The sequence below is a fragment of the Halichoeres trimaculatus genome, unplaced genomic scaffold, assembly GCF_033239565.1.
Source record: "Halichoeres trimaculatus isolate MK-OKI-2021-1 unplaced genomic scaffold, fHalTri1.1 fHalTri1_scaffold_1, whole genome shotgun sequence".
Classification (NCBI taxonomy): Eukaryota; Metazoa; Chordata; class Actinopteri; order Labriformes; family Labridae; genus Halichoeres; species Halichoeres trimaculatus.
In genome coordinates, this window is record NW_027437179.1 from 31935478 (window position 1) to 31952323 (window position 16846).

Genomic DNA, 16846 nt, shown 5'->3' on the forward strand with positions numbered 1-16846 from the left:
CACCCTCCTCTTTCTTGTTCCCATAACCTCAAACTGTCACCTTTTCTCCAGTCTGTAAGCTTCTCCTTCTAGGGCCCAGTGTGTCTGAGATCAGCATTAGCAGGGTTTGCCCTGTTCTACTATCACTGTGAACCCTAAAGAAGTGTCAACATATAAACAACAAGTTTCCTGCTGTTTTCTTCTTGTCTTGCACTCAATTTATGTCAGTCAATAGGCACTAAATCATTATAAGGCGTTTAATCATAACTCAAAAGTAAAAAATGGACAGTCTGCATCAAACTGTTAGAGTCTAGGCAAAAAAGGAGACATGGTTTGGGCTTTCAAAGAAACACCATGGAGCAGGGTTTAACTACAGCAAAAAATCAAAAGTACTTCCTCTCACTTTTGAGGCCCTGGCACCTCAGTGAGATCCTCACACAAAACTCTTTTTATTTGTTTTAAAGTCAAGGCTGACAACAGGAAGATAGTGCATTTGTTGCCAGCCTGGATATATAGTTGGATGACACATCTCTACACACTCCAACTGTAGAAAATGGTGATTCATGCGTTTGGTACTCTCAAAACTAAATTTCTCAAAAATGCGAGATTGAGCATGAATCGGAAAGATAAGAGGTAATTTTATGAGAGACTTTATATGCAGGAAAAAAATCTTTAAAGTTTGCACATAGAGGTTGTCTAGTTTGTATCCTCTTCTGCATCCAAACAGCAGTGTGAGTGTTACTTTTTGGGCTCACTTTTAGGGAGCTGTCATGTCGTCCATTTTCATTTAGTCTGTGTTCCTTTAGCTTTAGTTTTAGTTTGTTTTTCTTTGCCAAATGTGTGGTTCACTTTCAGAGCACTGGGAAACCATTCTGTCTATATCCTCAGTCAGTGAAAGCAGGTTCTCTGGTTGTTAATTATTGCTGCTGTTGGATTTAAGTTACAGCTGAAAGCCCGCTGCGTGCCTTGCAGTTGCTGAAGGGAGCCTTCACGTTCATATGAAACTCTTCAAGCCCAGAAAAGTATTATTTAAAGTGTTGGGAATCCGAGCAGACTGGCTTGATCACTGGCTGCATGGATGGTTGGCAGAGCTGCAAAAACAGGTTAAGCCTGGTTAGAAGCAGCTTCTGTGTATGATGGATTTTATAAAATTGAAGAATTTGGCAACCTCTGTATTAATGTTTTACTCACCACCTCCATCTACAGATTTGGAAAACCCTCACTATGATGTGGATCAGACTGAGATGCATGATCCTCCTACAGCTTCCCAAAAATGTGACTCCTACAGAAATCATCTTTAGCACTTATCTTAGAGTCTAAAGTAAACACAGAAAGTAGGTCCCTGGAAATTCCTGTAGCTGCAAATCACGCCGCACAGCAAATCAATTTCTGGGTCGACTGCGGTCTGACTTACCTGTCATATTCTGTTTGATAACCTGAATGTTGCCTTTGAGTTTATCCGACCAGCCAACTCGCTTGGCGACTTGCTAACTAGGTAGACTTCGGGGCAAGTGTTGAGATCTCAGTGTTATGATTATCACTCTTTGTCGCCTTGTGACACCCTGGGGATCACAGCAGTTAGGTGTGCGCACACTTACAGTCTCATGCTGCAGGCAAGCTGAGACGAAGAGTGCGAGTTACACGAGCTTTGACAGGGCCTAATTATACGTGTCTCTAATGAACTGTAATTACTGACATCCACCAGAGCAAAGAGGTCTATAAGCCGAGGACTCGCAGTCATTAGGCTTCTGTGTTACACTGTTTCTGTATCGCCACTGACTGACTGAAAATCTCTGTTTTCTCTCTCCGTCTCTGTCTCTGTACAGTTTGATGGTGACAACATGTACATGAATGAAAACAACCACGAGTTCCTCCCGCCAAACCAGGTGAGTCCAAATTGCCCCTAATGGAAAACCTTCTCTTTTCCTCTTATTTCATCCGTGCAGCACAGAGTGATTGTTGGCTGAGTTGTTGCAGAGCCATTTTCCTTCCACCATCATTCAAGCTTGTTAGGCTGGACGACAAATTGTTGTTACTGAAACAACCACAGAGTCATACATCAGCCTACATTGGCTACAAAGCAAAAGGACTTTCAAAAATAGTTCACCCATGTTATATTCTGACACTAAATACAGCTTTCCTCTTTGCATCCCGTACAGTATGGCTGAATGACTCACAAATGTTCATTTCAGTTTGAAGAAAAAAAGGATTAATGTTTAGAGCGTAAAATCCAAACACAAATCATCTTCCATTCATTTCATTCTAGATTTTAGATTTTAAATGAACAGTCATTTTATAGTATTATACTTTAGCTAAATTTCCCCTTTTTGGGGAGCCAGTTTGGCTTAGAAGTCAAGTTGCATGCCACGAGTACAGAGGCTGTATTTCTTATTTCGACAGCCGGGGTTGCCTTCCAACCTGCAGCTTCTTTCCCATCCTCTCTGTCTGTTTCCTGCTTTGCTCACCATCTTATCCTTTATGAATAAAGGCATAAAAGCCTAAAAATACTGATCTAAAATACAATAAAATACCTAGAGGTATATATAAAAAAAAGACTCTTCTTAGTTTAGATAAACAACCTTCAATACAATTTTTAGTCTTGCAACCTAGGCTTGTTCTACCATACTGTCATCTAAGGGTGGGAGAAAAAATTTAATTGCGATATATCAGAATCGACCATATCAAAACTGGGATTCTTTTAAAAAAAAAAAAAAATAATAGTAATATTTTTTAATTCAAATTTTTCATTGCAGTCTTTGTTTATAAACTGGATTGTGAAACTGGATGGTAAAATGTTTCTCTCTGACTCATGTGATGTGCATTTTATGGGTAAATATGGCTTTTGATATAGTCTGTAGACATCGTCATTGACCTTTTTTTAAAAAAAAAAAACAAATTAGCACCCCAAAAATCATAATAGAACGGAATCCCAAAAATAGCACATTGTCCCAGCCCTAATGTTGTATAAAGCATCTAAATTAGTCCATAAATTGTCACAGATTTGCTGTTGTCTAACCTTCCAGGGCTGTTAATGCTTAGTGCTCCCAATCAGACTGGCTACACCAATCAGCTTCCTTTAAGAGAAAGCAAGGGGCGTGGTTTAGTTATGGTATAAGCAGGATCAACAGAAAGCCTGTGAACAATGGTGACGCATGAAAGATTAGCATAAATGTAGCTATATTAGCTGTTTCATAATTAATGGGCTACATTTCCTTTTTAAGAAGAGCAAAGGCCTTTAATGTATAAACTTTATTTACTTTTAGTCTCTATTGGTTCAAAAAGCATTTGATGGTTCATGTACACAGCACCACTCTAAAACTGCAAAAATACAATCACCACAGTATGTCTGTAAGAAAGAAATACATAAATGTTGATAAGCAGGAGTTTATTGACCTTTTTGATGTGAACATCCTCTTTTAAAATAACCATTGTAGTTATTTCTAAATATTCTATACCTTATTAAAATATGAGTAGAAGAAATGAAATGGTTACTTTTTATCTTGTTTTTAGTGAAACCATATTTCTTGTAAGAACATAAACTAAAAAGTGTTGTACTCCAGCAGCTATCAGGGTAAAGGTGTGAAACCTCTTGAAAAGTTGCTAGTTTTTCCACAATGTTTACTACATTTATATTTCTTCGGAGCAGGAGGAAACCAGAGAAACATAACCAGTAAAATAAAATTCAAACCCTGAACAAAAAGACAAAAAGTCATTGTTTCTATGAGACAACTGTGTCAACATTAAAACTCTAGGCTGTAAAAAGTGAGATTTATTGTATTCTGATGTGCAGTCCTCTGTTTTCACAGTTTTTTTCTTTGGTAAGAGCCAAACAGAAAGCCCTGCTCTGCTCTGAGTGAGTTTTGGCCTCGATGCAGAGGATTTATTAAGTCAGTCAGAGCTGTTCAACACTACATGGCAACCACGCCAGATACACTGTAGCACAGCTGGTCACAACAACTGGGAGACCATATGGTTGTGTTTGGACAGGGGGATTTGTGGAGTTTGGGAATAAGCTCGCCTGACATACACAGGAGAGCAGGGAATTTGTCCCTGTCGATTGCAATTATTAGAAGCCACCCACAGGCTACAGTAGTTTCTGTATTTCTGTTACGTTGACTGCGTTTGTGTAATTTTTAATGCTCTGGTTTGTTAAAGAATGGCTCGAAGCCCGGACTGGGAGCTACAGCTGCTTGAGCTTCTTCTGCTACATGATGCCTTAGGTTCATTTAGATAACTCTGACAACAAATATGTCTGCTACAAAGTGATTTTCAGGAGGATAGTGCTGTTATCTGACAGATTTCTCATGCTTTGGTACTTGGCTGTCTGAAAAATCTCAAGAACTACTGCTTTTATCGCCCATTTCAATTCTGCTCATGTAGTTTTACTGCAGTGGTGATTGACTGATTACAAGTCCTGCTGATGTGCACAATGTTTTCTGCTGAATTACTGAGGGACAGATAAAACATCGCAAATGTGGCATAGAAGATAGACGAAGAGAGAAAGGAGGAGGGAGGAAGAGAAAGGTAGGGAAGCAGTAAAGAGAGAGGGAGGGGAAATAGCGTGAAAGACGGTGACGGGATGAGGGACGATTTTTGCTTTGCTCTGTGTTATACTTTGTTTACTCAAGATCTTCTCATATTTGACATGTGCCTTGCTCTATTCTCCGCTTCACCAAGTTTAGCCTCTCCTTCCCTCTGACAGCTAGAATCAGGGAGGGCCTGAGGGGTGGACACACACTCACACACACACACACACAGATACACAGACAAAACATAAAGATAGAGGAAACAGAAAAAATCAGACATCTGCACCATTTTAATGTATCCTAATCCCTTTCCATACAAATTGGTGTATTTGGTGTGTCCACATTTCAAACCATATGAAATATACTATAAAATCAGTCTATTTGATGAAAATGCTTCATATTTGTGTTTCTTAAGACCTAACGGTGAATATATTTGGTTGGTTATAGAACAAAATAGAATTATTTCATTGATCCCAAACTGGGAAATTATGGTGTTACAGTAGCAATTATTATTGTCAGAGCCAGTTGACCAATAAAATATATACGTAAACATACATACTCAAAAAAACAAGGATGATTTGTCTCTGTCTAGTTAAATTAGTTTATCAGCACCAGGATTGATTATTTCATTACGCTCAGTTTTAGTGTGGTCGGTTTTCCTGTGAAATAAAAGAAAAGCTCAGTCAATATTCAGCACTTCCCCAGACGTGTCTCTGTTGGTAAAAGTTTGGCAGTGAGGAGTAAGCTAGCCAGAAGGAAGAGCTTTTTTCTTTTTGGATAATTTTCTTTTTACCCAATGTTTTGTTCTTGTGGCTGATACTGGAGCAGGAAAAGACATACTTAAAACCTCTACAACCAAAACTTTGCCTGGTAAAAAGCAGAACCGCCACAACCATGATTTACAGTTTAAGTCAGCAAACAAATCCTTCACTGTACTTTTAGGACATAACAGTTACACGCAGGCCAGCTGACAGTCGTGCCTGGGCCTGAGATGAGATAATATAAAAGTCTGGGCCTGGTATTGACCTGCATATTGACATTGTTCATTTTTTTATTGGGAAACAGTGGCACTTGTTATTACACCAGGAAACAGTTTAAATCTAACTAACATTAAGATATTAGAATTTAAAAAGTTTTGTTGTTAACTTTGAATAGCTACAAATCAAGGTCGCCTATCTAGGCAAATGTCTGTCCAACATGAGTCTGGTTCTGGTTGTGTTTTATGACCGTTAAAGGGACGTTTTTCCTTGCTATTGTAACTACCTAATTAGACATGCACCGATCGGTCGATCAGTGCCAATTTTTTTTTTATTTTGAGGGATTGGTGATTAGAGGTCAGTGATCGCCCCATCCTTACATATGAAACTGATCTTGTATACCTTGAGCAAGGTCTGACGACCAGCCAATGTTGCTTTTTGCTCTGAGACTTAAAAATCAGGACACTTTATTGTTTAAGTTAAAATGTAAAGATTTTATTGTTTCACAGGTATTGTTCAATGATTTTCAATAAAACAAGATTGGGACATTGAGGGAAAAGCTGTCAGTTATAAAAAAAAAAAAAGTAAAAATCCGTATCGGCCCAAATCGGTATTGTGATCGGTGCACCCCTAAGCTAAATGCTACAAAGTGCTGTACTCATGATGGGTTAAGATTAGATCAGACTCCTTGGCTTGTCTAGATGTTGGGTTTAAAATTTCTTTCACGTTATTGGGTCTAGACCTATCAATGTTTTTGGAAAGTGTCTTGAGATGATTTTTGTTATGATTTGGTGCTATATAAATAAAGATTGATTGGAAATGTATGAGCTCATCACTCAGAACTCAACTAAAAAATGTTTTCAACGACGAAAAGTAGTATTCAAAAGACATCACATTAAATCACATTAATTTGATGTGATGGTGATAGTGCTCATGGGAAATGTAGTCTCTATCCTGTAAAAACTACAGATTTTGTCCACAGGGGTCACCAGAATCATATGTCTTCTTCTTTGTGCCTTTAATAATGCAAACACCGCCCTCTGTTCGATGCTGATCATGGGGCTGCTTTGAAGTCAGAGTGCAAAATATTTAACTACTCAACCACTCAATACAGGAAATCATGTGATACAAAGACTGTCAGACTTCAATCAAACTAAGAATTTAGAATCCAACAAAATGTTTCTACTAAATATTTAACAGCTCCTCATGCCTTATTTTCTGAAGTGTTTCTGGAGCTGTTTCACAACCACCCACCAGTAGTTTGAAATATTATCCAGCTGTGAGACGCTTCTTCAAATCTTTCTGCACCACATTGTGCTTGAATTTATCAACATACTACCTCTGAACAAACAGTTCTTTAGTCTGTTGTTTTGGACTATTTTTCTTCTCCTAAAACTTGCTTTGAATTCATATGTTGCACCGATATGAGGAGGGTGAATATTGAATAAGTCCTATAAGTGTGTGTTTGTGTGTGTGTGTTGCATTGTTTTCATTTAATACGTACTGAGAGTGCATTAAAGGTGTGTTAAAAGTATAATAAGGCTATAAGTTTGCAGTAGAGCACGTATTTCATGCCAGTCTTTTTCATTGCATTGTGTTTGATTTATTAAAGGGGAGCCTGAAATACATTAAGAAAGTACAAATGTGTTTATGCCTGTGTTGTTGTTGTTGTGATAAAAAATGGACTTGCTTTGACTAACAGAGGGATAACATGGCTGCAGGGGTAATTTTTTATTAACTGGTTATATTCCTAAAGAAACAGTATGAATACAGTAGCTGTGTTATTCTCAATATATTCCATCTTGAATAAAAACAAATGCCTTAAGCTCACTTTTCTCCGCTTGCTGCTTTATTATCTCACTTCTCTTTGCCATCTTTTTTTTTTCTCAGTCTCTTTGACTCTTATTCTCGGTATGTTTTTCTTCTTTTCTCTCACCCCCCGTTGAATTTAAATGCATTTGGGTCAGCGGTTCCACCTCCAAACTGTGCGAAAGTGTGTCTCTCACTCCAGTCTCCTCATTTTATCGCTCTATTAAATCTGGATCACCTATATAAATTTCCTACATAAGGCACTTTCATATAAGACATAAGCCCTGTTGAGTAACTCCTGCTAAGTTATGGCATCAGATAGTGACATGCTCAGATGGGTATGTTCTCGTGATGAGTCACAAAGAAACGGGGTCAGTGCCGTTGTCATATCGATGTTCCTATGAGCATCGCAGTCTGACCCTGCTTAGTCCTCTCTGCTGTATCTCCCACTCCTTCTCCCTCTTTCTCCCCCCTCCAGCAGAGTGACAAAGTGTTAGTGATACAAAGACAAGGTCAGGGACCCCGGTCTTGGCATCAACAAGCTCTTTGTCTGCCCCTGTGGCCACTGACTGTCGTCTCTGCAACAATGTACAAAAGAGTCGAAGTCGACGACAAGAAGCTACAGCTTAGCCTGATGTCTTTGCTGGAGTCTGATCCATCCCCTGAGCATGAAAAGAGACACAGACACTCCACAGTGGGAAGTGGAAGGCCTTCTTATTTTATCATAAAGGTTTCTGTAGACCTTTACCTGAGGAGGGATTTCTGTTACTGGTACCAAACAGAGCAGTGCGAAGCGATGTGATCAAAGATAATACACCGTGGAGGTTTGCCTTCTCATAGCAGCAAAGTGAAAGAAACAGTACACTTCATCAGCACTTTACCTTGACAATGCTTCGCTTTGATGTCTTTCTCCCTGACTTATGAATTCATTTAGCAGAACTGCTGTTTGAGAGAAATATGTCACAGAAAAAACGAGGTGGAAATGGAAAAGAGTGGAAGGAGGAGTAGGAGGGAGGGGAGAGAGGGGGAAGATGGAGAAACTGCACAGGGGAATAATTCGGCTAATGGAGTGACTGTTTGGATATTCAGCAGAAGTAGGAACGGAGATTATGATCTTGCAATTAGCGTAACAAGGTTTTATTGATTGGCTGCCGCTGTAGCGTCTTTGCTGCCAAGACGCTGCATGTGGTTTTAGCATGCACACTGTGTATGTGTGTGTGTAGCCCAGCCAGTCACACCAGTAGGACTACCACAAGTACTAGAGCAGAATCCAGCTCAGTTTTACCATCAAACTGTGGCTGTTTCCTGAGCATCAAAGCAGAAATATTATAGATTACTGAGTTGAAAGGGTATGTTTGAATGCTTGATGATAAAGTGGACTGCATTTGCATTTTCCCCGCTTACTTTTAAGTTAATGCACTGGCCTCCTACGTCCCTATTTGAGTAAAATGCAGGTATGAAAAGGCTGCTTCTGGTAATTTTAAAGTTTATATGCTTGTTTTGCATGCAGGGAGTTCAAATGATGTTTTAAGTTTGAAGCTTTTTCTCAGCTAACTTTTTCTGGTCTGTTTTTTGTTGTTGGCACCGATTGCATCGGGCCCCCTTGGGTGTTGTAATTGTAATTAGAGAGGTGTTAGAGTGCCAACAGCAGATATGTGAGACACAAAAAAAGCGGAGACAGATTGTTGAATCCAAAGAAAGTTTTTTTATGGCAGCAAACAGATGTGATTAGGAATAAGTTTATGAGACACGCTGAGCTTTTAATGAGGCCTTTGTGTTATTCTGAAAGGTTTTAATGAGAGATTTAGTTCCATAAGAGGTTTGATGTCCGTCACGCAGTTTTAGTGCTTAAACTTATAAAAACTCTGTTTGGTAAAACTGATGAAGTCCTCCTCTGCAGCTCCCTGGTGTCTCTCATCTCTCTCCCATATGTTTCTGATAAACCATTGTAGAACATGATCCCGAAGTCTTTTATGTCCAACCTTTGACAAATCTATCACCTCGTCCCTCTGCGCTCTGAATTAAAGGCCCATTCCACCTTTCCAGTTTAGATGAGTAATTCTCTTGTTTGGCAGCAGCCCAAAGCTCAGCCGCTCCGTCTGGACCCTCAGCGAAGCCTGATTGGTCGGGTTCAGTCGTGTGTGACTGACAGGAAGCCCTGTGATTGGGGGAGACGGTATCTTTGGATCGTTGCACTGATTAAAGCCTCACGGCGGCGTTTTGTAAACTCCCGCCGTTCAGGGTCCCTGCGACAGCGCCCCAGCCCTGCTGGTCTGAATTACAGCTCTGTCGCATTAGTCTGATTTACTGCTTCCTCCCGCTGTTTAGACTGGAGCAGGGGACCTGAGTGGCAGACTCCACCTCCACTGCACTTCCACCTGCCCCCTCCCCACCCATTGATTCTCCCACTTTGTGCCACATGCTGTCCTTGACATCTCTATCGCGCAGATCACACCTCAACCAACGCTTTAATACCACCTCCCTTGAAACACCTCCCTGTGCTCCATATTTTATACAACTATTTCTTAACTTCTTCTCCAGTTTCACTTTTCTTTCTCTACTGACCAAAGATGCTCTGATACATCATCCTCTTTCCAGAACACTCCTATTGGGGGTATGTCAGTAAGACCTCTGATGTCGAAAATGAGAAACTCATTATCTTTGTGCTACTTACCATGTATGGTTTTGATCGGCTCATATTGTAGCTTTTGTGGCTCAGTTTGCTGAAAGAATCCAAGCTCAACACCTCAGCTACTTGCTAGGTGCTGCTAACTTGTAGCTAGCGTGAGTGAAGATTAGCAGCAGCTCAGCTAGCAGCCCCTTGTGACAAGCTTAAGACTAGTTTATACTGCTGTGTCATCTCTGAGCCAAAGCGGCTGACGCTGATGTGGGCACCACTTATTTCTGCACTGGAGTGTCTTCAACGCTTTGCAATACTCCTGCGAAACACCAGGGGGCAGTGTTGTCTGTTTGCTCAATAAATTGCATGTTTTTGGTCTCACTATATTTTTTCTCGTACTTTTTGTACATTTGCAAAGAGGTGCATGTTGGCTACATTCATAGGCCTCCGTGTGAGCATGCGGACCTGTGCTGCAGTCTACTGCTACAATCCAACACACGTAGGAACCAGGCTGGAGTCTGCCAAAGAGTTTTAACAAACACTGGATTTCAACATAAGACAACTTTGTGTTTTTATTAGCATTGGTTAACTTTGTTTGAGAAATGAAGCCATACATACCGTGATGGGACAAGATAGACAGCTGACAGTTTGCAAACTTCCTGAATGTCACCACACGTAACGTTAGCCTTACACTCTGTCTTTTCCCTATTGATAATGGAAATATTGAAATAAGTTGATCTTTGCTGCAGACTATCGACAGCTTTTAGCAGCCAAAGTGGATTTCAAATTTGAGCGGGCTTCTGTTTTGGAGGTAAAGAAAGAAGTAAGTGTTCAAGTGGCGATTCACCATGAGTGTAATAGTTAACACAAACTGATACTGCAATTTATGCTGTAATGACACCATTTCCACTGTGGGTAAACAAGATATTGGAGCAACTCCATCTCCTTTTATCACTTTCCTTTTTTTTTTTTTTTCGTTCTACCTTCCGTTTAAACTCATCCCCACACTTCTCCTTCACTCTTCTTTCCTTATCTGTGTTTCCTAAAATGTTCCTCTGACAACATCCCCTCACCTTTCACAGCCGGGTCCCCGACAACCTGCCTCCCCTTTCTCCCTCCCTCTCTTCTCACTCCCTCACTCCATCTTTTGTGAAAAAGGAAAACAAAGCGCAGCCTGCCAAAATATTTCTATAGCTGTTCGCTGACAAAGCAGGGAGTGGAGACAATGCAAAAAGATGTGCAGGCATATTTGTCACGGCAGCAGAAAGATGGAAAGCTCTCTCTCTCTCTCTCTATGGTCTTTTTACAGTCGTTTGGACCCCTCCTCCCCACACCCCTCCTCACCCTCCGCACCCTCCTCACTCCCTCTTGGCCTGTTTAAAAGCCCCTCTGTTTGAAATACTCATCTGACATGGCACCGCAAAGAAATGCACAGCTGTATATTTGTGTAAGGCCCTGGCTCTGCCAAGCTGTCCATCCCCCTGTTGCCCCAGGTGATCAGATGAAACTAATGGCAACCTTAATGTGTTTGTGTAGGCCCTTTCACCCCATTGGAGAGAATGATGACAGACCTAACACTCACTCTTGTACTAGATCACATGCCAGACTTTTATAAAAGACCTGAAATGGCCAGTGTCTGTTTAGCCTTTCTACAACCACGCAGATTTTCTATCTTCTCTAAAGATGAAATGTACAAAGTTTGCCTTGAACTCGTTCCTCTTGTGGCTGTGGAAAAAAAGGCATGGGTTATTAGAGAGGAAAATGTTCCATTGAACTGAGATTCATTAGCAGAAATACTCGGTTAATTATTGATGCTGTATCTTCAAGGTACGAAAAAAAAGCTCCAAGCTGACATCGATCCATGTCGACTTATTTCCTCAGCTCAGAGAAAGTTAAAATGAGGTTATATCATTTTCCTTATTAATCTGGTTAAGCAGATCATAGCGCAGATATTGATACAAGCCAGAGGCACATATCCTTTACGCTTTCACATTATATCCATAAATGTATGTGTCAGTCTAAGCCTCTGGTTGTGTTGCAGACGTGAGGTTAATAGTCTAAGGCAGTAAAAAAGCAGAAAATGTATCATAAACAGTCTGATTTCACAGCTGTTTGTAGCTTAGTTATACAAGACTGAAGCCATAAAGCAACTCTGTAAGGCAGCTAATGTTAACATGCTAACACCACGACATGCTATTATAGTGATAATTCCTAGGCATGTTTTTCAGCATTTACTATTATATGTTTTTTATCAGATTAACCACCATTGGGTGCTGGCGTATTACAGAGTTTTCCATCCCTACCATCATCCATATGTAAACTTTGTGCCAATCCTGCTAGCGACCTACTTCAATAAAACCACACATGGGCAAAGATCTGCTTCATGTATGAGCAGGGTGGACATCATTTATCATGGAGGAGGTTCACACTGGAACATATTTAACAGAAAACAGTAAACTACAGTTGTTTTATGGCTATTTTTTACGCAGAAGCAGCGTTTAAGGCAGCCATTAACATGAACTTTGGGAAATTGCCTTTCAGAGTAGAGTCTTTTGAAAATTCTGACCCTTGCCGTCAACCTGTGAACTGCCAATAACCTGTGAAAACAGGGAATTCCCGCCACAAATGGATATGACCCAGTCAAATAGTTTACACTAACTGTGGTTCAAGAAAGCTTTTAAAAAGCAGCAGTGCTAAGGGGCAACATCAGGTTTACAAAAATTAAGCCTACAAAGAAGTACTGAAAGCTGCAGTTTATTGACGGTCCACTTGTGGCTGGCTGCAGAAAAAACAGAAAATACATACAGCATTAAAAAAAACTATTTACAGCCTGGTTCAAAAACACCTTGGGTCTGAATCTCTGATTTTACAATCGAAACACACTGAATGTAGGGGGGATTCTTTTCACTATCAGCAGTTTAGAGGATATTAAGACAACAAACATTAACAAACTAGGGCTGTTTTCGAATTTGCCTTCTACATACTGCTTATGAAAGTAGTATGTACTATGACTGTTCAGTTGGGTTAATTTTTTTAGTATGCTACGCTGGTGTTCAGTTCGAAGAAAACGGAAGTTGGCTACGGCTGATTTTTTTTCCCCAAAAAAACATTATTGAAAATGTACAAAATAAACAAACCACGAGTAACTTATCTGCAAATATATTGCCAGAGAGAGCATTTTATATTAACTTTCAGTGGTGGAGATGATGAGGATTTGAAGATAAAAAAGAAATGGCTCTTACATTTATATTCCTCTGCTGCTCCGGTTGTTGTTGCTCCGCTCTCTGCCATTTTCACTTCTGATATGGGACCAGGCGCATTGCATTGTGGGTAACAGTAGGCGAAGCAGACTGGTCCGATGCATATTGTGGATTTTTCCCGATTCAGTACGTCATCCGGGTGTTTTTCTCATACTACAACTCTGACATTTGTTCGCATACTGCATACTGCATACTACATTTTGGTCAAATCAGTACGCACTGCTAGCATAGTATGTGAATTCGAAAACGGCCTAGATTCATATATCATACAGTCCATGGGTGGTGCTCTTCTGTGGCGTTCCATTCCAGTTTTACTGCCACCTGCTGGCCTGGCATTCATACTCCTATGTTGGCATCTGTTTTAGCAGATTTGTTTGGAAACACATTTTTTTCTTATTGTCATATAGCCAGAGATACACTGTTGCGATAATATTGAATAATATATTTTTACCTCTTCTAATGAAATGATTGTGGCAATGAAATTTATTCTTTACTGATAAAAAATGATATCTTCTCAAAACTTTATTGCTCAGTCTATTCTTGACATAATGCAGTGAAAATTAAACCACTAATTAACCTCTGAAAATCACAGTCATTTCATAACAAGTAGAAATTGTTGTATTCCAACTTTTTGGGCAACAGAGTGTGTTTTTTTTTTTTACTAAAGATTCAAGAAGTTTATTGTCATACACAGTTTACATTTTACACCATGTACTGAAAATATTACTTTGCCAATCTCTCTTTAAAAACATTCTAAAAATGAATACGTACAAAAGACTTTTTTCATACTTTATGAGAGCAATCTCACTGAAAAAAAGTGACATTTGCACTTTTAGGTCTTGAAATATGAAACATTTTCATCAAAAAGGATTCTTCTAACAATATTTAGAAAGGACTCCACTGCTCTGTCCTGCTCTTAGCAGTACCTAAGGAAATAAAGACATTCAAAACCATTTTATTTTTCTCTAACTGCAGAGTAATAACGGGTATGAAGATAGGTCTGGCTTTGCAAGACTAGGGTTTCCCTGAAGGGGCGACATTATTGTCAGTACCAAATTCTTTGGCAATCTTTTTCGCACTTGTGGAGGTTGGAAAAACAAGAATTTGGCAATTAGAAAGAAAAAAACATTCAAATCAATTGGAATTATTCCCTGCAAACAAAATTTCATGGCAATGTGTTCAAACGTTGTTATATGTCCATCCAGACTAAAGCAGGGGACCAGCCAGCCAACCATTAATCCTCACAGGCACACTGCTAATGTGGCTCCAAACTCTAAAATCAGGCCTCTTTAGCTCTCCCTCCTTGATTTGTTTCAGAAATATTAGTCTTGGATAAGCTGCAATGCTGGAGGTCGTTTTGTGCTGCGTGGAGTCTGAGTCGCAGTGCTGAGCTCTAGTGAGAGACAGGGAGGTTCATTGACACTGGAGAGCTGTCTCCTCCACTCCCCTCCACTCCCCACCAGCCTCTTATTAACAATGGCACCAAGAGTACGAGGGTCCAGATGTTAGACTCCTGCTCCCACCAGCTGTGCCAGCCTCCGATACACAGCCTCATTGACTGTGAACTGGGGAGGGGAGACACTTAAGAACACACACACACACACACACACACACACACACACACACACACACACACACACACACACACACACACACACACACACACACACACACACACACACACACTCACAGCAGGCAGTGTTTGAGATGAAGTCTTAATTTAAATAAAAATCAGGAATACCTTGAAAATATTCCCATGAAGAGCCACAACACTCGTGCATGCAGACATTTGCCACACACACATATACACAGGTAGACAATAGCACACACACACACACACACACACACACACACACACACACACACACACACACACACACACACACACACACACACACACACACACACACACACACACACACACACACACACATTCTCACTATCCACAGGCACTTTCTCCTTGTGTATAGCTGAGTTATTTGTGGGTGACAGGATCCTAACAATTCTCAGAATAATGCACGTTTGTTTGGATGACTGCGCCATCAGCGCTCCCTTTGTTACACCCCACATTGTTAGAGTCAGTCGGTACTGATCCACCAACCTTTTATTGTGCTGTTTTTTGTCCATTTACTTGTTCTTATAACAATAATTAGTTTTGTCACTCATACACAGTAGCACCATTGTCCACTTGCTAATGAAGATTTTGACAGTGAGCGTAGAAAAGTGGATAACTGCTAAGTTATATAAAATGAAAGAGCAGTTGCTGATTGTTTGAAAAAAATTTTTTTCCTGAACTCTCCGGCAGCTTCTGTGAGGTCGTAACTCAAAAGTAGAAGTAGCACTGGCTGATTTTAAGCCCTGCAGAAGAGACAGCCGTGTGCAGAGGAGCAAAGTTAAAGAGGCTCCCCTCTGCAGGAGATGGCTGCACCCAACAGGAAGAGACAGAGGGGACTGTGGGAATAATACTGCATGTCTGCCAACACAACATTGTAATCCTAGATTCACCCTGTCAGGCAATAAGTTTGATTATGGTCCTCATTTGAAATGTTGAATTCATCTCTATCCCCTCCCCCTCCCCTTGTTTTTTTTCTTCCTGCTCCTTCTTCTGCACTCTCTTCTTCCTCCTTCCTCCTCCTCTCCTCTCCTCTCCCCCACCCCTTCTCCTACAGCAGTATCAACATCACCATCACAATCACTTTAGATGACTTTTGGGAAACCTGAGTGATCTCGTGCACCCATGGTTTGTTTTTCAACCGCATTAGTGGAGATCACAGACAAGTTTTCGCCGACACTGTGCGGCATCTGCATATCATTACTACCGCAAGGTCCTGAACCCTTTCTGCATGCAAGATGCAAAACAAATGATTGGCTAGTTGTTTTATAAGCCTGGGGTATGCATTTGGAGAGTGTGTCAGGAGAAGACTGGAGAAAGTTTTTTATTTTATACAGTATGTTGTTTTTTTTAAGATATCTTAGTTTGAGTTGTTAGAATAGGCTTTTCTCACAGTATTTCACAGTTTTTCATTTTTCCTCTTCTGCCAATCATTGCAAATCTTAGTTCCAGATTGTGAGGTGGTACCAGGGGTGGCCAAGCTTGGGCGATGCCTTCTCTCTGGACACACCCCTGCATGACTAAATGGTTTGTTGTCATCTGTTTTGAAGCCTTGAGAGAAGAGTTTGGACATTTAAAGAAATGAGGGCTAACTCTAACGCTTGTTTAGCTGCTATGATGCATGTATATTTATAGTTACTGTGAAATAAATTAGGATAATTGCACGTTAACTCGTCAAAGAGTAAATATTATCCCCATTCTTCTTCAAAATAATTCCTCAGTTGATGTTTTGCTACTGTTACATGTTTATTCTATTATATTCTCTGGTCATTTGGGAGCTATTTAAATGTTGTTTGTGTTCCAGTTGAATGTTCAGCAATAATGATGTGGCTGTTGCTGACAGCACTTCTCCATTAGTCTCCTCTTGCCGCCAATATCAAGTGTTCTTAGACAGAGGGGAAGAAACAGAGACTGAAAAGAGAGAGGAAGAGAAAAAAAACAAGAGAAAAGAGGGTCAGTGACACATTTTCAGTGACTCAAATTGATGAAGAAAGAAAAAAAGGGGGAGGGGAGAAAGTAGCATGAGGGGGCTAGCGTTTGTGCACTTTCGTCAGTTTGTAAAG

At 40.3% G+C, this 16846-nt stretch overlaps 1 protein-coding gene across 2 annotated transcripts in view; it reads left to right on the forward strand.

Annotated features, from left to right (window-relative positions):
- The window catches only part of tox2 (TOX high mobility group box family member 2), a 122984-nt gene that overhangs the window by 59495 nt on the left and 46643 nt on the right, over positions 1–16846 (forward strand). For both annotated transcript variants that reach the window (XM_074681062.1, XM_074681071.1), the window contains exon 3: positions 1806–1865. In XM_074681062.1, coding sequence (XP_074537163.1) covers positions 1806–1865 — 60 coding nt within the window. The remainder of the gene's footprint in view (positions 1–1805; positions 1866–16846) is intronic.